Here is a 26,207-nt window from a genome sequence, read left to right as displayed (position 1 = left end):
ACAGTGATGGGGACTTTTGACATGTCTGGTATTGAGAATAATGATGCTGTACTTATCAAATTTCTGGTCCCTAGTCAGGTTTGACAAAATGTTCTTGATATATATTACAGACTAAAAATGTGAAAACAATTGTTTTGATTATTGAGGTTAAGATTGAAGATTTATAGTTTAGGATAGAAAGTCATTGCATGTAAAAAGTTATGGAACATACTGAAATGCTATTGCATGATGTTTTTATTTTTAAATCATTTGAAGACATTGCAATTGAACAGCAGATGTGGCCCAGAAATAAAGGAATTTCTAGGAATAAACTCACAACTCATTATCTTATGTTAATTAAATTAGAGCATTTTATTGTATTCCTGAAAAGTTACCATTCTGTAGATATGAGTTTTCAATAGTAACGCTATGTATTGTGCATATCAAGGATATTATGTAATGGTAGTTGTATAGCATTTCTGGTGGAAAAACCCTTAACGTGACAGTGGTAACTTTACAGGAGAATGCAGCATTCTTTAATGTAAGTTTGAGTAACTACTGTTTTTGCAAGTAATTTTAGAGCATTTCTCTTGGTCCGTTTAAATTTATATATAAAGTAAAGAAAGAAAAATGTTGAAAATGGAGATATGAGGCTGTGTTTCTATAGCAGTCATATAATACATAATCTTAGTCTTATACAACCATTTGTGCACCCCTGGTCAAAATACTTGTTTTTGTTGCTTTTCTCTTAGAAAATAAGTCATTGCAGCCTCTATGTTGAATATATCTCTGCACTTTTGAATCCACAGTTGCTGTTTATTTGCTGAATTTAACAAGTGAAAAAAAAAACCTAAAATGTGGCCTGTCCAAAAGTTACAGCATATTTGTTTTTATTTATATAAACAATATATTTATAATATTTAAACTCAGCAAATAAGTAGACAGTGTGCACTGTTTAAATGTGTTCTCTGAGGAATGCGTGTTAGCCAGTTTTCACTTTTGCATATGACTGTATGCATAACTCCACATCCTGACGTTGACCAGTTGACCATTACAGTGACCTTATGTACCCGTCCATAGTTCCCGCACAGATTAATTGAGTATGAGTGTACAGTGACTGAGTCAGAGAGGGGGCTGTTCTCTGCGGCATCCACTGTTGTGACTGTGCCATGTTGACTACAGAGAGAGTAAATATGACGTCAAATCCGAGCACCCCTGCTCGCATTTCCAGACTGGAATGGGGAAAAAAGAGCCTGATCCATGAAACAGCTCATCGGAAAGGAGGGCACCTTGCCCAGATCTGCAGACAACAGCACTCCCTGTAACCAAAGGGAGGCTAAATGTTACCATGCATGTTAGTTGTCTGTTGTGATGCTAGCCAAAGTCTCAGCAAGTTTCAACACCTAATATAACTTGATGTACGAGGTGGTTATGTTACTGTACTTCATATTGCCTTTGTTTTAACCTCTTTCATTCTCACGCCCTCTCTCCCTGCTCTTTTACATGGTTGGCCCAAACACTTTGGAAAGAATAGTGATGGCTGAGCACTGAAAACACTCATTTAGAACACATATGGATTAGACAGATAAGAAAAGTGTTACTGTTGTAACATATTTCATTTATTTTTACTCAATTAAAACTTCCTTGCTGTTAACAGTTGGCAAATTATGTACGTTCAATCATTCTTGTTGATCTGTTTCTATTTTCTAATATTCATATGTATATATTGCCTTTCTTTTTTTTTTTGCCCCTTCTCTCCCTTCTACCCTTTCTAATCTCTTCCATTTGCCCACACCCTGCTACAATTTACTTTATTTTCTTGTTTTCTGCCCCTATTCCTAACTGCGAGTTGCTACACAGCACATGACTTTCTTTTTTAGCGCTCTTTTAGCTGTAGTGTTTCCTCTGCATAGTCCACTACAAAGCACTCACGCGAGCCTAAGAGCTGGCGAAGCAGGATGTGAGTGTAGCAGTGTAGTGGTCTTGCAGCGCCCCCTTGTGTCCCCTGCATGATGGCTTTAGTTATGTGCGTCCATCATAAAGAGCTAATAATATCCGATATAAAGCATTAACACTCCCATAATAGTCATTCATATCCCAGCCAAACACACACACACCTTGTCATATGCCAAAAAGTGTGTTTGTGAGCATATTATATTTATGCTTGTTCACTTTGGCCAGTGAATATAGTTTCTTGTTATCATGAGCGCATAAGAGCATTTTGTGGCTGCTAATTTTACAGCTACACTTTTTATATGCTCTTTATATGCCTGTGTAGTAACACCGAAACTTCATCGTCCATAAAACACCACCAGTCACTAAACGCCTGGAGGAGAGAGAGTGAGTATGTGATGTCAGATCCAGATGTTGCCGTGATTTATTATGAATGGCTGTTGAATATGAACATGTTCGAACAGAAGAGAAATCAAAGCAGTACTCTGCTCTTTGTAACGTTAAAAGTGTGAGAGGTTAGTTTATCAGCGCAATGCACTCTCTAAAGTGCTGTCGGAATGAGATTAGTTTTATATGTGAAGGTGGGCTAGTGTGATTATTACCAGAGTGATTTTAGTCTTGTCCGAATCCACCATGTCACTACTTTTTACGGACTGCACCTTACCTGCTGTATTAATAACTCCACACCTGTAGCAAAAGGCCTTCTCAATAGTGCCAAAACATTCTTTGACTTAAAATAATAACCTTTTTTTGGTGATATCTAGAACTGTTTTTTTTTTTATGAAAAGAGTCTTTAAAGAACCCTATAAAACTTGCTCTCATCATAGAGAAGAACCACTTAAACATGCAGAGAGGCTTTTGTGAATTCTAATGGTTCTGTAAGTGTTCATGATTATATAGACAATTCTTCCAATTTAGTTTAGGCTGAGGGCCCACAGTGAGAAAATAAAATAAATAATAAAAATAGTAATAATTATGCAGGCTAATTGAGGCAGTAGTACACCAAACATATACAAAATGTACATTTGTAGGATGGTAGCTGTCTGAAAAGCTTATGAAAGTAATATTTACTTTTTTTTTTTTTTAAGATTATGGTAGTTTTGCTAGTGACAAAATGGAATGTTCAGTCATTTGGTTTAATAAAATAAACATAATTAAGGTATAGCGTCACTTACAGACGCATTTTGGTCTAAAACTAAAGTCACGTAAAAGTCGAAAAATGGGTGACTGACTTTGAACAAGCTCTCCATATGTCATTGTGGTCGGAACAAAACCTTCTCCATTTTTAAAAAAAATTTTTTCTATGTTTTCATATGATTTGAGAATGGCAGCTGCTTTTTACATCATATCAATACTTTGAGATGAACAGACAAATAGAAATGGTCTAATAATAAAACTGTTACATTGACTTCCATTCAGAGTTAAGAAAGAAAGCTTTTCATTCTCCTGTAAAGTGAACATGCGCAGTGATAAACACATTTAAAAACAAAGGCACCTTAAAGATTCTTTGCTTCTCATGGAAAAACGAATGGACGGCTCTTTAGAAACCCATTTATGAAACGAGAACCCCCATGTACTATAGAGGTTTAGAAAGAACATTGTGCGAAGGTTCTTTGTACCTTGAAAAAAGTTCTTCACGCTCACACACAGATGACATCTCGTCCGTAAATATAGTTGTGATTCTTCCATGGCATCACTCAAAGAACCCTTTGTGGCACCTTTTTAAGAGTATATAACCATTGCTTTAATTGAAGACCCCTCGAGGCAGGATTTTGTATGTTAATCCTGTACAGATTGACATGGTGGTTTTCACAGGTTTTCCTAAGTTTGGTGGTGCTCAAAATTATTCTTTGTGGTTTAAATCAAGCTAATATGTCTTACCTGTATGACTCTGAACATTACTATAACTATGTAATGGTAAAACTCCTATCTCTTATTCCTACTGGGCTTTCTTACCCCTTTGTGAATCGCTCATAAACATTACAGACGTCCTGTGGTAAAATGACATAACCTCACATGTAAAAGTGAAACCATCTGAAAAAAAATGTATGCTTTAAAAAGGTGCCCATAAGGGTTTTTAGTGGAGATGCCATAAAAGAACCACACTTGGTTCTATTGAAGCTTTGAATGGAGTGATTTCAGTTGCGTATTTGAAAGCACCATCCAGGGAAAGTGGTTCTTATTTGGCATTGCGCTGAAGAATCGATATCAAATTAATACTCTTAGTACTACGTTTTCTTATTGGCAAGAGATGGTGCATTTATGTATTTCTATAATTTTATTTATTTGTTTTGTCCTCCCCCCTCATTTGTACTGTGTCATGTAACAGTATAACACATATATGCAGCATACAGTGAAAGAACTTAAGCTGTTTGAAGTCGTTTAATCTTGGGGTGACTGATCGATCCATGTGACTAAACAAAGCAGTTGGTTGGATTGTTTAACTGTGGCTCTGTCCTGTGGCAGGAACTTCAGCAGGGGCTGAGAGAAGAGAGAGAAGCAGCTCAGGCCAGAGTAAAGCAGCTGGAGCAGGACCTGCTGGGAGTCACACAAAGAGCTGTGCTCAAAGAGACTGAGCTTGACTGGTAGGAAACGCGCGCACAGACACTAGATATCTGCACAAACATGTAAGTGAGAACTATAACCATACCCACGACTTTGAGACCCGACTCGATCAGGCCCAGCTGGTGCTGCTAAATTTGTAACTTGAACCAAACCCAAACCTGCACACACACCCTAACAGAGGGGCTTTGCTTTGTCGCTTAGCTCTTGATTTAATGGACAGAAAAGTCATGTTGAGATAATCTGGTATTTTACGTATCTGTAATACATTAACAGTATTTCAATATTTCCCTTCCAAAATGCTTTGTATCCATTTAGGATATGATTAGTTTTGAAAAAGAATATCCGCTGATACATAATGCAAAACACATTTTTATTTTTCTAAAAAACGATGGTGCAAATCATAATACAGCATTGATATTTGTCATGTGGGTAAAGCGCACTTCCAACCACATATATCATAAAAACAATAAAAAATGGTGTGTTCTGTTATGTGTTTGGGAGCAAAACCCTTAATTTATGACCAGTATATTTTTTGTGGAATTGCTGATCGTATCTGGTAGAGAACCTCATCCACTCTCCTCTAATCATCCATTACCCATTGCCCCAAAGTTGTTCTTGCTAATGCAGAAATGCTTAACACACTTTGGTTGAGCTCAGCAGATCTTCTGTAACTCTTCCACCAACTCAACACATCCTTCTCGTCAATTGCGGTGTGTCTGCTAATGATGCACTATAAAACTCCATCTCAGCTTTCAGGCACAGACTCACCTGCTCCTCAAACTCTGCTGGTATCCTAAACACAGCTATACATGTTAGACCATGAGAGAGATTGCACAATATTTACTTAAGTATATTTAAGTGAGAATGAATAACAAAGATACTATAAAACATTACTCATCACAAACCCAGGCCCAATGTTGTATGTGAAAAGTTGGCCTGAACGTTGTTTGTCAGACTCCTTCAGACACAGATTGGGTAGCAGACCCTTAACACATATAAACATACAAACACACACCCTAACAAGTGTGAAGTATAGTATATTTTCCCATGAGTGTTTGGAAAGTGTTTGGGGTGGACAATATAAAAAAAATCATATCATAAATATCTTTAAAATGACTTTTCGTTAATTGACTTGAAGCAAAAAACTGGCTAAAACATGGTGTGATTGTGCTGCCTTGTAAAGCCTGAATGAACAGGTTTGAAGTTTTTCTTGCATGTTAATGTTATATGCACAGACTCAAAAATTGCGGCTCAATGATAATGGATTAGCTCACATCTTCAGAAGAGACATCGTTCACCAAGTTTTGACTGAGTTGTCTTTGAATACTATTTCAACACACTCGCAAATATCAGATTCATCCTCCCAGGGAAAAGGTCAGAAGCACCACTGATGCTACAAAATGTTCCTCCACACATTGCATGCAATTACAGATGTACACCAGAATTGACAGCGCAGCTTAAACAATATATATATATATATGACGTTTTTTTCACACACAGACACAATCCCCCATTTATAAATAGCCATCAAAAACAGCATGTTTTCAAAAAAATAAACCAAAGTTTTCAAGAAACATGCAGTTGGTCAGTGTTCTTTAAGTACTGAGAATATCAGTGATCCAATCAGGAAGGTATATTGTCACTAACAATATTATGATACAATAATGATAAAGTATTTTCACATTGCTTGGTTCGATTTGGAAGTGTGCCAGCATGAAATAATCTTTCAGGAAATGTAGATATTGGTCAGGAAGGCACATCAGCGGCTCTACTTCCTCAGGAGGCTGAGACGAGCTGGACTCGGGAGGGCAGTCCTCACCTCCTTCTACAGATGTGTGGTGGAGAGCGTCGTGTGCTCCAGCATCAACGTGTGGCATGGAAGCTGCTCTGCTGCAGATAGGAAAGCACTGCAGAGGGTGGTGAAGGCTGCACAGAGCATTGCTGGAGTCAGCCTCCCCAGCACCACAGACATTTACACCTCCAGATGCAGGAAAAGGGCTACCTGCATCAGGAAGGATCCCACCCACCCAGCACATGCACTTTTTGTCCCGCTCCCCTCAGGCAGGAGGCTGCGGAGCATCAAGTGCAAAACAACCAGACTCAGAAACAGCTTCATACCAGAAGCTGTAAGGCTCCTAAATTCCAACTGACACTTACAAGAACAAGTACTGTTACAGGCACTGTCACTTTAAACCGCACTGAGACACTTTATCTAGACACTTTATCCACTGCTCTAAGTCAATATCATGCTGCTATAGCAAACTTGCACTCTGGACTTCATATTGCTGCTAACTTCCTACTTTCCCTCTCTTGTGTACTTCTATTTATTTATCTATTTTAATATCAGCTCTTGGGTGTAACTGGACCATGAGATCTTAATTTCGTTCCACCTCATGTACCATGTGATGCGAATGACAATAAAATCTCCTTGAATCCTTGAATCCTTGAATCCTTGAATATTTGATGCTGTATTAGCTTTTACATGTAATTGTGTGTGTGTGTGTGTGTGTGTGTGTGTGTGTGTGTGTGTGTGTGTGTGTGTGTGTCTGTTGTGCAGCCTGAGAGACAGATTACAGAAGGTGATCGCAGAGAGGGATAGTTTGCAGAGTCAGCTGAAGAACGAAAGAGATGAAAGAGAACTCTATAAGGTGAGTGGTATACCTGTGTGCGTGTCTGTGTGTGTGTGTGGATTTGATTTAACTGCCTCAACATTGGAAGGCTAAAATGAACTATGATCAGTTGTAATTAGTGGTGTCAAAGGTTAGTCTGTGCTAAAAACGAGCAACTTAAAAATGTTCATCCTGCAGTCATCTGAGCATCATGTTTCAGATCATGATGAAAGTAATGTCATTGAGGCATTGAAAGTAAAAGCATTCTGATGAAGCGCTGTTGATCCACTCATATAGCTGGAACAAAAGGCTTTTTCAGTTGAAAAAATCTTTCTCTAGGGTCAGGTTTAGTCAAATAAGACAAATTGGATTAATCCTGATTAACTACACAAAAAACTGTTGCGCTTAATTATTTAATTATTTGACAGACCTAATTTTGATAATATTCAGTTAAATATGCCCTATTATTTATTGGCAAAATAAAATTCAGAGGCTTTTTTCCAAACATAAAAAGGCACATTTTTATTGTCGATATTACGCTAATGGGTATATGGTTCTTCCAGTCACATGTGCATGTATGATGTATTTAATTTTTTATTTTTTTATTTTTATCAATTGTAATGCTGGTAGTATGGGCAGGTGATATGGTAAAAATATTTCAAGACATTTTCATGACACATGATATGCATTGAAATATTTCGTTTTTTTGAGATTTAAGAAGTTGGAACAGACAAAATTAAACCTGTAATGCCACATAATAATAATAATAATAATAATAATAATAATAATAATAATAATAATGATGATTATGATTATTATTATTATTATTATTATCATTATCATTAATACCTACATGTATTTTTGTTCAGTGTTTTACACTAAATCTAGTTAATTAGCTGTAATTATGGTGATGTCCATTCACTTTCTACTTGCTTTTCAAAGCTGGAAAAACAAACCCAATCTGTTATATATTTGGGTGAATTTGATATTAAAGCCACCGACAAAAGATTTGATCATTTTTGCCATTTTTGGTTCAGTCTGTTCTGTTTCCATTTATCACCTCTTAAAACAAGCTGCTTCCACCACTGACAACATGCAGCTTATCCACGCAGCAATACAGCCAACCTGTGTTTACAAACAGTCTGGTTTAGTTGATTGAATTGTTATCAGAGTTCAGAGGGGGGTGTGCTTGCATAGGCATGTGTGGTCTCGCGGTCTTGCTTGCAGTTTGTGTGTCAGAATGTTGTAAGTTAGAGAATTTGTATTCTGATATTTGCATTTGCTTTGTTGTCATACCGTTAGATGCGCATGTGATCAATCATGATACTGTAATTGTGTATGTGATTATGATGCATGTGCACGTGTGTGTGTGTGTGTGTGTGTGTGTGTGTGTGTAGTCTCATGTACGCAGTGCAGAGCTGGAGAACACTAAGCTGAGCGCGGAGCTGCAAATGCTGAAAGCTGTGGAGCTGAATAGAGAGGTCACCATTGCTCAGTATCAGGAGGAAATACATAGACTCCGCGCAGAGAGAAATGCACACCCAGCAGATACAGTAAGCCACAGCAGACACACTCACACAGAGCTTATAGATTAAAACCAGGAGCAGTTAGTTCTCTTGAATACTTTGCCAAATAAACTGTAGTTTAATCCCACAATTATATTTATGCACCATACAGGGTTAATAAACGTAACTTAGAAACTGTTCATGGTGTCAGTATTTCAATATTGAAATCACAATTTTGGTTTTTGTTCATTTTCATGACAGAAAGACTAAGAAATGATACAAACCAAGGATTACCGATTTAATGTTTTGGCAGAACTGTATAATGCGAGTTTTGCTCATATTTGCAAATAAGTATGTTAGGTAACACTTTGCTACTCCACAATGTGAGCGCCTCAATGTAAAGACGTTGCCAAGGATTCATTCTTAAGGGAAGAGAAGGCTGACATAGTGTGGCTTTATGCTTAAAAAGGCAAGGCCGACGTTAGCTAGGTCCAGAGACAGTGTTGTACTGGTCAGCAGTAGTTCTAGCTAATAAACTTGTCTGAGGCAGTCGCCCTTAGGTGTGTGAATTTCATATCCATTACAGATGCCCAGATTAGTTGGAATGTGCATCCATAGACCATGTATACAAACTAAGCTGCAGAAACTGTTTTTAACTCACTGTTTTTATGATGTCACAAAAACCAATGCATAGCATCCCGCTATTCAACTTACAGCGGTCTAACCCTGCCCATTTATGTAGAACCTATAAGACTTATTTTTTCAGCCCAGTCTGCTTTCTGAATTAAACACAAAGCAGGTCATCCAGTCAGAACAGTGGTCAGCAACATTTTGTTGGAGCTATGTTGAAGAATCTAAAATAAATACATACGCATTCATGGTGTTAACACAAGAACAATTACTGATGAAGATTCAGTTCCACATTTAGGTGTAGGATATAGCGGCCAGTCAAGCTCTGTGGACTTTATAAGGCCACGTATTTAAAAGACACTCAGACACTCAGTCAGCACTTGTGAACGGTCACCCTCAGAGTGCCCTGTCTGTGTGGGTCTGCAGAATCTGAAGGAACAGTTACGCCAGGCGGAGGAGCAGCTTCAAGCAACTCGGCAACAGGCAGCCATGCTGGGTTCTGAACTGCGTGATGCCTCCAGTGGACGTGACCGCACCATGGCTGAGCTTTACCACGCCCGGCAAGAGGCTGATGCCCTGCGGGCCAGCTTAGCCGAGGCTCAGGAGGAGTGCAGGAAGGCCCAGAGCCAGCTGGACAAGCTGAAGAGCCAAACATCACAAGAAACAGTAAGCACACAGATGCTTATGAAGCAGACTCAGAGCAAACTGATGCATTATCAACACAGTGAACAGCCTCCATTGCGAGACGTTTATTTTTCATAACCCTGTGTTACAGACTTTTGTGGGAGCCTTAACCAAAGATGTTGAGTACAGAGTAAATGAAATCAAATTCTGTTTGTATGTTTTATGGATTCACTATATATCTTGTGCTGTAGTGGGCTGCAGTTTTACCAAATGTAATTTTAAATATGATGGCTACTATTATTATTTGCAAAATAAAAGAATCACAGGGTCTGATAAGCTAAGTTGACCTTAGGTTTGTGGGCCTAATTCTAAGACCTGTTGCACCATGTAACTTTATGCTTAGCTGGAAACTGGCATATAGTCAAATTCTAGACAGATTTCTAGGCTATGGTAACTGCTTCAAGCAAACTAGTACTGGGGTGGGTTTCATATATGTGTGGAAAGGGATGGAGGGGGTCATGAACCCCAAAATACATTTCTGGATATTTGCGGCTCAAAAATGTTAAACTCTTTATGTGTAATGTCCTCCCAAACCTTCCCATCCTGACCTTTTGTTCTATTTTGGTTGAAGATGTAAAGATGTTTATCTGTCAGTTTGACTTAAGCAGATGCCATAATTTAACCAGTATGTAAGTTTCACTACTGGCTTTTTTTGGCAGCATCAGATACTCATCCAGCAGTTTTGTTGATCAACTGTCATTGTTATATATATTTTCATATGAGTGCACCATTAACACTAAACCTAGTTTTGTGCGCGTTTCCTTTCTGAAAACTATCCTTACCTATGGCTGACTCGGTTAGCCAAGACCATCTTAGATAATACTGTTGGTGCAACCATTCCTCAGACTTAAGTAAAGTTTGTAGATTGGTCAAAAGGCTTGCTTTGATTTTCCATGCGAAGCAGCCTTTTTCTATGCGAAGAACATTTTCTTGTTTTGATTGGAATTCATCATGGATAAATGGTTACCGTGGCCATCTACAGTTAGAATGAGTGAAGCAGGTGCCACATCTCTAAGAAACCCAAACATAAACAGAAATTAATCAAATGGAGTAGAGAGTACTCGGAGCAAAGTGTCGTGTTTGTGGAAACCTGAAAGCAGCAAACCACCGTTCTGTGTTTTATGCTCTGAGATCTTGGAGCTTTTGAAACTGAACGATTCGTGCGGTCACTCGGAGACTAAACGTAATGGGTATGCATCTAAACCTGTTGAATTTAGCCCAGACATCCATTTGCTCTCTTCAGCCTGAAGCTTGTGAGAGTAATTGTTTTTTTTCATATACACAAAAAAATGACTGCCTGTCAGAATCTCGAAAGAGCTAAAAGACACTTTATTGTAATGTTCACATCATGGTGGTATTGTTAAAAGGTAGCTGATTCACAGATGAAGAACTCATTGTTTATTTAGCTCTGTTTTTGAATATGTGTTTTTTCATTATTTAGTGTGTTAACCAGGGCAGGGCTGTTGGGGGAGGGGGTGTGGCCACTGAGCTGGAGGCGGAGCTGCAAAAGGAGGTGGAGGAGCTGAAGCTGAGGCTGCAGATGGCTGCAGAGCACTATAAAGAGAAGTACAGAGAGTGCCAGCGCCTGCGCAGACAAGTTACAAAACTCGCCCAGCATCAGGAGACGCAGCAGGGGGTGAGTGAGGGAAACAACATCGCCATCTAATGACACAAAGAACTGTGCAAACGTCTTAGACCATCTCAGAAAATATGAAGAGCTGTTTATCTGGTCTTTAACTTATTATATATATTACAAAAATACAAATAAATAGGACATTATTATATGAAAGCCCAGTATTTATACTTGTCATCCAGTACCTGCTTAAGCTGATCAACAAAATTGAATAAATTTGTGCTTTGACTGGAGTTCACTGAAAACTCAAAAAGCTTGTATTCATTAACCAAAATATTGATTTTAAAACCTTTTTACTGTATTTACTGTATTCATGTTTATAGCATTTATTCTGCAATAACGCAAATAAATATCATGTGTAATTTTTAACTTATTCTGTTTATTAGATATTTATTATGTCTGTTTTTTTTTTACTGGGAAAATCACCAGTACTGTTAGTGTATTATTATCTTGGCTGGCTAGGACACAGCCTCGCAGCACTGTTTACAAAGCGCTGCGAAAATGCAGTAAAGGTTGTTTATTCGTTTGTTTATTTGCACAAGCATATCATGTAAATGTTTTTGTGTAGGAGTCCAAGAGGAATGATGCATCCACAGAGACCACTCAGGAGCCCAACACACCGGATGCAGAGTCACCTGATACAGGTGTGGACATGCAAACATAGTATGTGGGACAAAGTGTTGGGATGATGGTCTGTAGTGTTCATAGCATGTTGTCTCTTGTCTTACAGAGAAGAAACCTGAGAACCAGGAGTCTGAGGAAAAGGAAGGAGAAGGAGAAAGGGAGGAGGGAGAGGAAGAAAAAATGGAAGGGAACAAGGAAGAAGAACAAGAGGAAGGAGAGGAGTGCAGCGTGTCAGTGGAAGCGGAGCTTGCTCGAATGGAAGAGAGATGGAGAGAGCAATGCACCATCAATGACAACCTGAAACTACTGCTGGCTAATGAAGAGCAGCGGTTTAAGGTACATCTGTCGCTTACTCTCAGACACACAGAAGGCCTTAAAAAGCTATTGAATAGATTCTCAGACTGTCAGGGTTTTTTTTTTTTTGGAAATCTTGAAGTCTGGGACATCTGAATAGTGAGCCGTAATGACAGCGATATCAGTGCATACAGTTTAAGAGTCTTTTAATGTTTAGTGGTGTTTTCTTTACATATTTTTTTAGTTCAGTCTTTAGTTATTGTGTCTAGGTTTTTGTCACCCCTTCTGGCTAATGGCTGATTCCGATTCAGTTTTTTTACAGAAAAACTGGTCGATTGTATTAGCTTATTTATCTTGTATTTATTTATGCTGTGTGGGATGAATGAAGACAAATACACCAGTACATTTTCAGTTCATTCTGTTTGCCAAAGTTGAAATACAAACATTTTTTGCTCTTTAACGGGAGAAACTGGCATTTTAAAATCTTAATTTCTTACAGCGCTCCTGCTCTTACAGATGTTTTTGTTGATTTTCTAACACATCCTCTACAGAAAACACATTCGTGCTCATTATAATTGCTGTTTTGTTTTTGTTTGGTTTGTTTTTTTTATTTATTATTTGGCTGAATTTAACTGATATTAGGGAAAACATTAAGGATAAAATGCTGCCTTTGCAAAAGTTAAGGCACATTTTGCACAAAATGTTTTTTTTTTTTTTTTTTCAAAAATGGGAAAATCAGCAAAAAAATGAATTGCACAATTCAGCAAAATTAGCAAACGATGTCATATTTAAGTTTGTCAACTTATTTAAGTTTGTCTAAGCGTATTGTCACTTAGAAAATCAGCAGCACATGTCATTTGACCAGATGGCTAAAGGTAAAGTTACGACGCAGATCAACCAAGCTAAAAATAATAAATTAGGAGCAAAAATGCAAACAAAAAAATAAAGGGGTCATATTCTTGGCCTGTGATCATGCACTGTCCGTGAGACCTTTCTCTCTCTCCTCTCTTTGTGGGTGGGTGGGTGCGTGCACAAGAGTGAGTGAGAGAGAGAGAGAGCGCACGGCCGAGTGAGTCGTAAAGCTTTGGGTTGACTGAGTGGAGAAGAGACTAGGTCGTAAAGGGCTGCCCTTGTCTGAGTATTTAGACAAAGCTGGAGACACCATCAAAGGCGAGAAAGTCCTTTATTTACAGCCTGTTTAAACACACACGCACTCGCATGCACATTGTGCTTTATGAGTGTTTACTGGAAGACAGGGTAAGAATCCCGGGGCCAACCATTTCATCAGCGTTCTTCACCCAAACACACATACGCACGACTGTAACTCAGAGAGACGGTGGGATTAGTGCGCAGTAAATTGAGGCTCATAGCCTTTCTTTTACTTTTTGGATTGAGAGGACTTCAGTTGTATAAACCAAACCAGGAGGTCAGAATCACCTTGTACATCACTTGGTGTCAGTTTCATCCACAAACAAACCTACAGACTCACACATGCATGCGAGGGAGATCAAGTATAAGCTAAATACTTTTAGATGATTCAGGGAGGAAAATGTGCCATTTGTGGTGTAGTAGTGATTTAATATGTCTACTGAATAATTATGACCTCTCTGTTTTCTTAGTGACCGGTCACCTTCAAAGCACTGAATGCATGCCATGTGTTTCAATTAGGAAAATAAAGAAACTACACATTTACGTTTTGTTGATTGAATGTAGTTTAAGACATCCCCTATAGAGAACATATGTGTTACTGTTTATTTACTGAATTTGAATACTATTAGTGGACGCATTGTTGAATTATTATTGAATATTGGACACATATTTGACCCAAGAAACATAACTTTTGCACGGACCACATTTTATCGCACATTTCATATTTTATGTTTTTTTGTCCCCCCCCTGAATTTGACTTGCTGGAAGTGAGCAGTTACGTTAATAATTCATGAGGAATGTCAGTCATGACACTGTCAGTCACCGGCTCAGATTTTGGAACAAGCATGCATGGCTTCTGGATGTTAAGAAGACAACAGCACTTGAGTTTTTGATGTTCAGTAGTACTGAAGTAATTTGATCTGCACCATTAAATCAAATCAAATCAAATTTATTTGTAGCGCTTTTTACAACGGATGTTGTCACAAAGCAGCTTCACAGAATTCCAGTAGAGACAAAGTTTTAACAAGAATGTAAATGCCCCCTGGCGGGCAAGCCAGGGGCAACAGTGGCAAGGAAAACTCCCTCAGAACTGAGGAAGAAACCTTGGGAGGAACCAGGCTCACCAGGGGGGACCCGTCCTCCTCTGGTCAAACTACCTACAAGTGATTATACTATTAATATTAATATCAGTAGTATTAGTAGTAGGAATAGCTAGGAGTAGGAAAACATCAGTGTAGGGCGGGCAGCTAGTCCAAGGTAGGTGGCGGTAGCTGGGGCGTGGGCAGCTGGTCTGAAGCGGGTAGCAGGAGGGCTCGACAGTCAGTCGTCCTTCAGTGTCCGGTTGGACATGTGGGCGGTTGTATACTCGGAAAAAAGGCAGGGAGAGAGAATTAGTTTTATTCTGTCCGTTTGTACATAAAACAAGGAATGTAAACATTTCCAGAGTCTGGCTAACGACTCCGGCAGATCTGACTATGACAGCTTAACTAACAGGAGAGAACCAGAAGGACACTCAGACACGGCAGCACTCTGACACAGTCTGGCATCCCTCTGCTCCACCGTCCACAAACCTGAGTGACCTCGTGCGAGCAGCGGGACGACAGCACCAGCGTCTCAGTTTACTATAATTCCCTGTGTCCATGGACCCCTGGATCTGCTGCCTTTATCCAAGGGGGAACATTAGCTACCAAAACCTAAACTGAACAAGTGAGTTTTCAGCCTAGTCTTAAAGATTGAGACTGTGTCTGAGTCCCGAACAGTTTCTGGAAGATCATTCCAGAGTTTGAGGGCTTTATATGAAAAAGCTCTTCCCAACTGCAGCCTTATGAATTCTGGGGACTATTAATAAGCCAGCACTCTGGGATCTGAGTGGTCATGATGGCTCGTAATGGGAAATAAGGTCTTGCAGGTACTCAGGAGCAAGACCATGTAGGGCTTTATATGTCAATAAAAGAATTTTATAATCAATACGGAATTTAACAGGCAGCCTTTGAAGTGATGATAGCATTCCTATAGAGATGATAGATTCCTGCTCGTACATCCTGTCAGTAGCGCGCTACAGTAGTCTAGCCTAGAAGTAATAAAAGCGTGTACTAGTGTTTCTGCATCACGCAGGGACAGGGCATTTCTTATCTTGGCAATGTTGTGAAAGCTGTCCTAGTGATGCTGCCTATGTGTTGATCGAATGATAAATCTGAATCAATTATGATGCCAAGATTTTTTGCTGCTGAGCCAGGTGTGACTGAAAAGTCGGCAAGATTTAGAAGTAAATCTGGTAGTTTAACCATATTAAAGCATTCAGTTTCAATACCCATCCCCCATTTCATCTGTAATGAGCTCCCTGAGCTAAGATTGAAGTGTGTTTCAGCTCACATGATTGCTGTAATGCACAGACATTTGGTGTTGCTTTGCTTCCAAATACCTTCTTATTCCCTGTTTGGAGGTAGTGAGTTATTGGTGTACATGACTAATAAGAAGAACATGCCTGTTGTCTAATGATATCTATCAACTTAACTACTGTTTTTTTCCCCCTCCTTTTTCCAGCTACTACAGCTTGATCAAGTATTTGCAAGCACATCTTTTCTATGATCACTGATAAAACTATTTGGTGTCATGATGTTTGATGTGTTTGTGCCGGTGTGTCTGTCTAAATAGGCTCAGCTGTCTGAGAAGGACAGAGAAGTGTCATCACTGAGGGAGAGTCTAGCTTATGTGACCAGAGAGAAGGAAAGGCTGGAGGAGGTAAAGCCTATTCATAAAACTGTTATAACACTTGTCATCACGCTACTAGTACCAGAATACATTCAAGCCATAAAACGCCTCTGACTCTGTCCTGTAAGATCCACCTTATGTCCTGCTTTTATCCTCAAAGGTATTCTTAGGTTATGAGATTTGGCCATTTGTAATTCTGTTAGCCATATTCACTACGATCCAAAAGGCTAACATTAGAGTCTTTGGCTAGAAATGATGAAATGTTAATGAGGATCTTTTATATCATAAGTACTTTCATTAGACTCTGCAATTAAGACATTCAAGTCAGGCTGAGTGTGAATGTGCTAGCGTAGCCAGTAGCGACTAAATGCCAAAGCCAGCTCCCTGATTACCCGTCAGCACTTGTGTTAAATGTTAAACGTGGGAATAACTCCTCTAATCATGACCCACGGTTCTCAGGTCAGAGAGGGGAGCAAGAGAAAGAGCAAAAGAGAGCCTGAGCACACTGCGCCAGAGCTATTTAAAGGCAGGGAATGTTTTATCTGTATAAATATAATCCGTTTCTCTCACAGTGGCTAAGTGTTAGTTTCCTTTGTTTAGACTTCTGTGGTCATTTTTTTCTAGTGTTCGTCATGCACACGTTCCAGCCCGTAATGACTAAGGTTTCAATGATAAATGAATAGCTGATTTTTTTTTTTTTTTGTTTTGGGTTTTCTTTTAAAATTCAATGATATTTTCTGCAGGGAACATTTTTGGAATATATTAAACAGTGTTGGTAGTTCACTCTGAACCATTTCACATCAAACTAAGGCTAAAATTTTGGAATTTTCTTGGTAAGTGGCTTTTCAGACTGATCTCCTATGGTGCTTTATATTAAATGGGACTAGTTGATGACTACAGTTAGATGTAATTTGAGATTCTTTAAATATGCAATCTGATTCTGTACTAATTAATAATTTAAAAAATTGTTTTATATATTTCTACATTTAAAAAAAAAAAACCTATGAAACATTTGCTCTTTCTCACTCAGTAGCTAATCATGAAAGTGTCCTTTAGCATGAATCTATTTTATAACTCCTGCTCTAGGTGTTCTAGCCAAGAATGCGAACTGTCGCTCCTCATTCAGATCATGACGACTGCTGCAAATAGTCTTGTTTACGAAGCAAATGTTACCTTGCGAACTCTTTCAGACATCTTGCTCAGCAGTAGCTTAGCTGATGTTTATCTCTCTCAGGAGCTGCGGTCATGTGCAGGCAGAGAGGAAGGAGCTGCAGACCAGAGGTCAGAAGTCAGGGAGCCTGTGGTGTTGCGGTATCCTCTGCCATATCCTCAGGACCCACCCCCACTTCCACTTGTGCCCCAGCAACCTGCAGAGCTGCAGTATGGAAACCCTTACTCTGAACAGCAGACACGTGGTGAGTGCAGCTGCCAAACAGAAAGGGGCAGAGCAAGAGAGCCAGTCAGTTTTGCTGCAGCGGAGAAGTTTTTACCCCCAGAGTTTTGATTGGAATGTTTCTCAGCTTACATTACGTAATGTAATACGTGGACATTTGGTCTCATCTCATATAGGTTTGCTGTCAGACTCTTTGGGTTAAGGGTTTTATTTCTGTTTATTTAGAGAGTCTTTACACCAAGCAGTAACATCCTGATTCCTTGCATGGAGGGCGACCTTTCAACCATTTAGCCTTTGGATGAGGCAAGCTTCACTGATGTGTTTCATCATTTCCTCGTCTCCATATGCAAACAGCATGTTTAAATCGCTGCCCCATCTTTGAAGGCTGGCCGAACATAGTCTTGAATATATTGAGTATTGACCACTTTCTCTTTGGGAATTCAGTGCCAGGGAACTGTTGAGTGGAGCCTGCGGTTCTACCAAGTGTTTAGAACATCCTTAGACCACCATTCTCTTTTTTAATCTGTGGAGAACTCGGTCATTGGAGAATTGTTATGAAAAGGGGCATCTTCTTAGAACTGAACAGATGGTATGTACACAAACAGGCCTACCAGTTTAAGTTGAGTTGAAGGTGCTTGAGTTGAAGGACTTTAATCCTAAAGTGTCATCCATCTAAGTTGGTCCAGCATAGTAAACAAAAGCTCTGAATATAATAAGTTCTGATGGTTGATGGTTATTTTTCTTCAGAAGAACAGAATGTTTAGGATACGCGACCTGCTGTGCTAAAATGTCTGCATTTTAATTATTTTGTTGCATTTATAACCCTTTACAGATAAGTAGTATGTATATTTTCTGTAATTAATCCAAGTAGATTTAGTCGCAATTTCTACAGTTTACGAATATTCATGCATCAGCAGATCTGTGCACGAAGTCTACAGGATTTCGACCTATGCCCACAATTACCATCACTTATGTAATTTTGAGTTTTCTCTGTCCTGCTGATTAGACAGTGGTCATATTATGTTTTTTGGGGGTGCATAGATAGCATATGAGTCATAGGTAAATTACTGTTTATTGTTGGCCCTTAGATCTCCAAAAAAACGTTGAGAAGGAAAAAACTCAACATTATATTAAGTTAATGTAACAGCAATGCACTCCAATCATTTTGAACCATTTATTTTGTCCTGTTTGCCATGACATTTTGATACTGTGTAGTGTAATCAGCAGCTGGCCTTTTCAAATTGTGAAAACATAAATAACAAAAATGTAAGTGCAAGGTTTTGTTTAGCAACAAAATGAGTGTGCAGCTTGTAACCACTGGACTAATACTATTCACAGTCTCATCTTTCAAATTCTGTTTTGGATTACTGTAGTGTGCATTTGTGTTTCCTCCCCACAGATGGTGCAGATGGGGCGTTGTCCCCTGAGCAGACATGCCGCCCCCCTCCAGTGGCTCCACCTCCATGGGCAGGACCTGTAGTCTGCAGTCAGCCGTCACGGAGCCTCAGCCCTCCTGATGGTCTGGAGAATCCTGCTGAGGAACGGCCTAGCGTGAGAATACTGGTTTACTACTTCTACTAGTAGACCTGACAGTTACTATTACAGATTTTTATGTATTATTGTATTCATGGTTTCAATAGCCACACAGCTATATCCTGTTATCACTGTCATGGTAGTCAGCTTGTTCCTGTGGTCTTCCTTTCTTCTGTCACGTTTTCTCTTCCCATACTGCTTTCTTTCTCCTTCCTCTTCTGTCTCCCACACACTAGACACTTCAGGTCAGGGGGGCAGTGCAAGGGTGGGCAATTTGCATAAAAGCACAATTAAGGCTTTTCTTCTCCAGCTCATTAGTGGATTGGAGTGACGAGGGCGGAGGCTTATTAGCGGGCGAGGCTGACGAGGGCTGTGCTAATTGGCTGCGGGTGTTGGCCTATGCTCTGCACAGGCACTGCTCTGTAGTGACCCACTTCTCTTCCGCTCTCGTTTGCTGCATTAAAAGCCCATTAACCTTTGCAGGGAGCCGGCTGTGTGCAGACAGCCGTGGCTTTTAGTAGAAAGGGTTGTGTGTGTGTGCGTGCGTGCGTGCGTGTGTGTGTGTGTGTTTGTAAAAGATCAGTGCGTTTTAGGAGATTTGTGCTTGGTGTTTGTGTTTTTTGCAAGTCTCAAAAAGGAAATGCCAGCTGAATGTTTCTAAAGAGAGTTAAGCTGTTCAGTACAGGGTTCAGTTAGGAAGCGGATTATGTGTTAATATAGGCTGTTGTCTCTTTATAGGGAGGTGATGGTGAAGCCCCTGCAGTTTGTGATCATCAAAGTCCAGAATCCAATGAGAACCGCACCAGTTTCTGCTTTGACACTAGGTAACACACATGCACTCTAACTACTTGTGCTGCTAGACTGTGATAAAGTGGGACAGGACAGTGCTGTAAACTTTTTTACTTTTACTTGTTTGATTTAAAATATTTGTTTGAGCTGAATAAAACTTAACTGAATAAAAAAGTTCAACTGCCTGTTAAAGGCACAGTATATGATTCTGGAGAATGATGGATATTTGAACTCAGCAGCAAAATAAATTATGTATATTAACAGGGCGAAAGTCATCGGGCTAGCAAACTTGTTTTTTTTTTTTGTTTTTTTTTGTCTTTGTGGAAGTAAAACCCTTTGCAAACTTTTAACAGACAAATACCCTGATATAACGTTACAAAGAACAACCACACAGTAAGTAATTTGACTAACCTTAGCTAGGTTGTGAGTTAGCAAACTGTAGCTATAAATAGTGCTGTAATGCTAGCCAGTTTCTATCACAAATAGGACAAAATGATATTGTCTTACTGGTTCTGTGAAACAACAAAAATAAGTTAATATAACCCGTCTGTCTAGCAGGAGCAGCTTCCTCATCCCTGTTCATGCTTTTTAAACTCTCAGTAAAGCTGAAGTTAGCTTCTTTTTTGCCAGCTTCTTGTTTGAATTTTTAAATGGTGCAGCAGTTACATTCAGGTGCCTGAGGTGCAGGATTTAAGGTAGAATGAGAAAATGTGAATGGGAAGCCAGCTTTCACCTTGTCAACTTTTGGAAGTCCCTCCAGCGTTGAAACACCTCATCTAAGAACTTCTTTCACAGTCTTTGTTCTTCAGATTGTCTCCTCTTTGGCTGTTCCTCGGTCATCCATTCTTCCTGACACTGCAAGGAGTTTAGCACATCTATCTATCTATCTATCTATCTATCTATCTATCTATCTATCTATCTATCTATCTATCTATCTATCTATCTATCTATCTATCTATCTATCTATCTATCTATCTATCTATCTATCTATCTATGTAATGGAATACATCCTTCTACTTTCCAAAATTAAGGAAGATACAGGTCCTGTACAAATAGGTTAAACCATTTCTTTTAGCTGTTTAGCTCCATTCAATCCCATTCCTTGAGGATTGCTCATGGGTGCATTCTGGTGTTATGCAGAAGGTGCTCTCTAGTGTTATCTAGTGTTATGCAGTCCTGTTTTTGATGTAGTGTGAGAAATAGGAAGTGGTCAAGCAGGTCCACTCGACAAGCCTCTTGGCTACTCTCCCAGGGAGTTATGCTGTGTTCTACTTGGCATGGATCATTTTTGAGCTACAAACATGAAATGAAAACAAATATTGTTGGCAGTGACCTATTCAGTTATTATTAGTGGAAGTAGGCAGTATGGCAAAAATATAATTTTGCAGTTCTTCAAGAAATTCTCACAATACGTGATGTCACGCTAATTATTTTTTTCATCTGATCAGTTGGAATAAAGAAGAACGAGTAGTGCTACATTAAAAATACTACTAAAAATTGCAAATACAATAATTACGCAATATTTGGCATACTGTATTGCACTACATACAGTTAAACAGGACTAATTTTGCTCTCTTTGTAGTGAAACATACAGTTAGTCAGTGTTGTACAAGTGCTGAAGATGAAAATGTGACATAATTGATCAAGATAACAGTGTATATTGTCATATTGCCCAGCCCTAAATGTATTATATGAGTGATAACTTCATTCTGTATTTACGTTCTCAAAATAGAGAACTTTATAATGTTATATTTCAACCAAATACTGTGTCTTCATGTTGATTGTTCTTAAGTTCTTAAATCTTATTTGAATGTATAGAAGTTGGTCTTTATTACCTTTGACTGTGTGAGCATCCATGTTGATTTGATGCCACAGACTAAGCTTGTAGCTGAGTCCAACTTTACAAGTAGGAATTCCCAGGTGAAGGGCTTGGTTTTCTGACTAGTACTATCAGCTTCAAACAAATCTTGGATAACATTTACTTCTGTTTTCTCTAGTCTACAGTGGTCAATGAACTTCACAAACATTTTCCAGCAATTCTGTTTTGTCTCTCAACAGCTCCACATTGTCTAGGTTTGCACAGCAGACAGCCACTTACTGCTGAAAACTAACTAGAATTCAGATTTATTTACTTTTTTTGCAGATTAATAGTTCTGGCCAAATGAAACCTGTTTTTTTTTTTTTTTTTAACAAAACTAATGCTGTGAATAAATTTCATGTATGTGTCAGTTTGTTTTAATCAGTCTTACTCAATTACTGCTTTGTTTTTGTTTGTTTTTGTTACTTAACCACAAAATTACTTGAAAATTGCCAATACTGTGCAACACACTGCTTCTCTCTCACTTCCAGGACTGATGTTCATAAGCGCTGTCCTCTCTGTGAAGTGATCTTCCCGCCACACTTTGAGCAGCGCAGTTTCGAGCGCCACGTCGAGTCTCACTGGAAGGAGTGCCCCGTCTGCAGTGAGCAGTTCCCTCTGGACTGCCAGCAGCAGCTCTACGAGAAACACGTTCTCACACACTTTGATGGCAACGTGCTCAACTTTGACAACTTCGATTAGAAAGCTGCGAGTGGGTGAGGCACTGTGTCCTGCTTTTTAGCATAATAAAATTTCACTAAGAAGAGGGGAGTTTAAATGTTTTCTTTGGCACTTTTTGACGATGTCACTTGGCTGTGTGCTAATGGTCGCATGTTTTATGACACTATTAGGATTCACCAATCAGACTGTGTTTTATTTGCACATAGATACTCTTCTGTCATGTAAGGGCACAGAGGGGAAAAAACAGGTTTTGTCAGCCAGCTCCAGGTGTAAAGCTTAGCCCTTTCCCAGATTTTTGTTTGTTTAAAGTTTATGCATTTTAAAGCTGCTATAAGATTGGTTGCACTGTAAAATGAGAGCTGATGGCTTTACATTCTGTATAAACAGAGAATCTATAGAGAGGTTTGTTGCGACTTACTATTTGCCACGCGGTGGATGTTTTCTTTGTTTGTTTTATTGATTTTGTATGATGATTGGGAGCACAGGTAATGTTTTAAAAAAGCATTGTGAATAGTTAAAAATACTGTTTTCTTTTTTTCCATCTTAAAAGGTGGACAGAAGTGACATGATTTAAAAAAATCCCTTTCATAAAGTATATGCAGTTAAAATGTATAATTTTTTTATCTACAGTGCATTAGACCTCTGTGGACCAGTTCCGTTTCATCATACTCGCTCTGACCAATAAAATATACCTATTATAAATGAAGATTGAGTTTGTTCAGCTTGAAATGTAGAAGGTGCTTCAGAATGCTAAACTGACTGTATAATTAAACATTGAACTAGAACCAGATAAAAGATCACAGATCCGTGCAAGTGCACCAGTGAATTTTAAATGTTTTGGATAGTTTTATCCTGGCAAGTGTTGTGTTAAATCTATATTAAATAAAAACTGGTGCTTTGATTTCTGTAAGAACAACCTAGTACTGTTTCAACTTGAACAGTAGCCAGAGTTGTGATTTGGCACTTTGTCAAATGCGTTATACTGTGTTCATACTTCTTCATTCCGTTCATTATATTGAAGTCACTATCAGGGATTTGCATCTAATTTCTTTAAATGAATCATATAAGTGTTTTCTGTCTGATTCATACAGTAGTATATTCTGTCTGAATCACACTGTAGTGTATTTAGTATATTCTGTCTGATTATACAGTCATATATTCTGTCTGAATCATGCAGTAGTTATATTCTGTCTGATTCATACAGTAGTTATATACTCTCTGAATCATATAGTAGTATATTCTGTCTGAATCATACTGTAGTGTATTTAGTATATTCCGTCTGAGTCATGCAGTCTTATATTCCGTCTGAGTCATGCAGTCTTATATTCCGTCTGAGTCATGCAGTCTTATATTCCGTCTGATTCATACAGTCTTATATTCCGTCTGATTCATTCACTCTTATATTCCGTCTGATTCATACAGTCTTATATTCCGTCTGATTCATACAGTCTTATATTCCGTCTGATTCATACAGTCTTATATTCCGTCTGATTCATACAGTAATATAATCCGTCTGAATCATACTGTAGTGTATTTAGTATATTCCGTCTGAGTCATACAGTCTTATATTCCGTCTGAGTCATGCAGTCTTATATTCCGTCTGATTCATTCACTCTTATATTCCGTCTGATTCATACAGTCTTATATTCCGTCTGATTCATACAGTCTTATATTCCGTCTGAGTCATACAGTCTTATATTCCGTCTGATTCATACAGTCTTATATTCCGTCTGATTCATACAGTAATATAATCCGTCTGATTCGTACAGTAGTATATTTAGTATATCCTGTCTGATTCTTACAGTAGTGCTTTCTGATTCATATAGTGGTATATTCTGTCTGATTCATACAGTAGTTATATACTCTCTGAATCATACAGTAGTATATTCTGTCTGAATCATACTGTAGTGTATTTAGTATATTCTGTCTGATTCATTCAGTCTTATATTCCGTCTGATTCATTCAGTCTTATATTCCGTCTGAGTCATACAGTCTTATATTCCGTCTGATTCATTCAGTCTTATATTCCGTCTGATACAGTCTTATATTGCGTCTGATTCATACAGTCTTATATTCCGTCTGATTCATAGTCTTATATTCTGTCTGATTCATACTGTAGTGTATTTAGTATATTCCGTCTGATTCATACAGTCTTGTATTCTGTCTGATTCATACTGTAGTGTATTTAGTATATTCTGTCTGATTCATACAGTCTTATATTCCGTCTGATTCAGTCTTATATTCCGTCTGATTCATACAGTCTTATATTCTGTCTGAATTATACAGTAGTATATTCTGCCTGACTCTGTTCTTAAAGTCTACACCTTTTACCTGTAGCTTTTTCTCCCGGGTAGCCAAATTAACAACTTTCTTTAATGTTTTAATATTTACAGGCTTTCAATCATTTCTGCCATTGAGCTTTGCATTTTGAGATTTAAAACTATTTCTAAATTTGACGATTTTTTAAAATCCCTGATTGTGGCTTTGAATATCACTCTTCCAAATCCATATAACCAACATAATGTAATGTTTGCCTCTGAAAATATAACTAGAAACTGGTTGCTCTGTGTATGTGTAACAAGCTTGCATTTACTAATAAAGAATGCTACAGGTTCAGTGAAGTGTATTAACTGTGCTGCACACTAACACATTGGTCTAATTTTCCTTTTTATTTAGTTTTTTGTTTTTTTGTACCTTTTTTAAAATGTCATAAGCAGCTTTTAAGACAACTGACCAGTCGCACATACTCGTATTCACATGATACAAATCTTGCCACACATACAAATAGCTTTTGCTACACAAAGTTCCACAAAACATACTATGAAAATATATTTTTAAAACCACTTTACAAAGACGGTACAATACATTCACTATACAGCATATCAAACTGCCTCCCATGTAGTAACAAATGCATGTCAGTCACTTTTAAGTCCAAATGTACAACAATTTTACAGTAAGTCACATTGAACCCATTGATTGCAATTGTATTGTTGGACATATTGAAATGTGTGTGTGCGACCAAACTACTCTGGAAAAGAAGCAGGTTCTAAATGTGGAAAAGGACTGTAGGCTCATAAAGACATACTTGCACACAGACAAACGTGACAAGACTTACACATCTTGGGGGCGTTTCACGAAGCAGGATTTCCCAGTTAGCCTGATAAGATTAAGGAATGTCCAGTAGTTGTTTTCCTGTTAAACAGGCTTGACTTTGGGCTTAAGATATCTGGTTAACTGAGAAATCCTCACCCTCCCTCCCCCCTGCTCAAGTATCTAAACTTACAGAGCAGTTAGTCCACTGTACTATGTAACACACACACACTTGTTTAGGTGTGTTCTGCAACACTTACAAAAAAAAAAAACAATCATTCTATGATCCTCCTTAATGCAATCCAGATTTTTTATTTTTTTTACTAAACTTCAAATACTGTTTAAAAATCTGATGCACTTACAAGCAACTAGCTTACTGTGACTGTTACTGACCACTCATAATACAGAAAAGAATTTGACCTGCAAATAACAGCAGCAGAACGAGGCCGTTCTGGAGTCAACTAGTGGAGTGTCCTTTTATGGCACTTTACCACAGAAACAGTAAATCAGGTGTACCCATCAGGTA

At 38.5% G+C, this 26,207-nt stretch overlaps 1 protein-coding gene across 1 annotated transcript in view; it reads left to right on the top strand.

Annotated features, from left to right (window-relative positions):
* Positions 1-26,077, top strand: part of tax1bp1a (Tax1 (human T-cell leukemia virus type I) binding protein 1a) — a 39,172-nt gene extending 13,095 nt beyond the window's left edge. Inside the window, exons 6-17 of the mRNA XM_037535343.1 lie at positions 4,399-4,517; positions 7,055-7,145; positions 8,504-8,659; positions 9,668-9,907; positions 11,367-11,561; positions 12,127-12,202; positions 12,289-12,518; positions 16,281-16,367; positions 17,572-17,752; positions 19,130-19,281; positions 20,002-20,087; positions 22,402-26,077. Of these exons, the coding sequence (XP_037391240.1) occupies positions 4,399-4,517; positions 7,055-7,145; positions 8,504-8,659; positions 9,668-9,907; positions 11,367-11,561; positions 12,127-12,202; positions 12,289-12,518; positions 16,281-16,367; positions 17,572-17,752; positions 19,130-19,281; positions 20,002-20,087; positions 22,402-22,612 (1,824 nt within the window). The 3' untranslated portion in view covers positions 22,613-26,077. The remainder of the gene's footprint in view (positions 1-4,398; positions 4,518-7,054; positions 7,146-8,503; positions 8,660-9,667; positions 9,908-11,366; positions 11,562-12,126; positions 12,203-12,288; positions 12,519-16,280; positions 16,368-17,571; positions 17,753-19,129; positions 19,282-20,001; positions 20,088-22,401) is intronic.
* The last annotated feature ends 130 nt before the right edge of the window (positions 26,078-26,207 follow it).

This window comes from Pygocentrus nattereri, chromosome 27, assembly GCF_015220715.1.
Source record: "Pygocentrus nattereri isolate fPygNat1 chromosome 27, fPygNat1.pri, whole genome shotgun sequence".
In the NCBI taxonomy this organism is placed as follows: Eukaryota; Metazoa; Chordata; class Actinopteri; order Characiformes; family Serrasalmidae; genus Pygocentrus; species Pygocentrus nattereri.
This window is presented reverse-complemented; position numbering and strand designations above follow the sequence as displayed.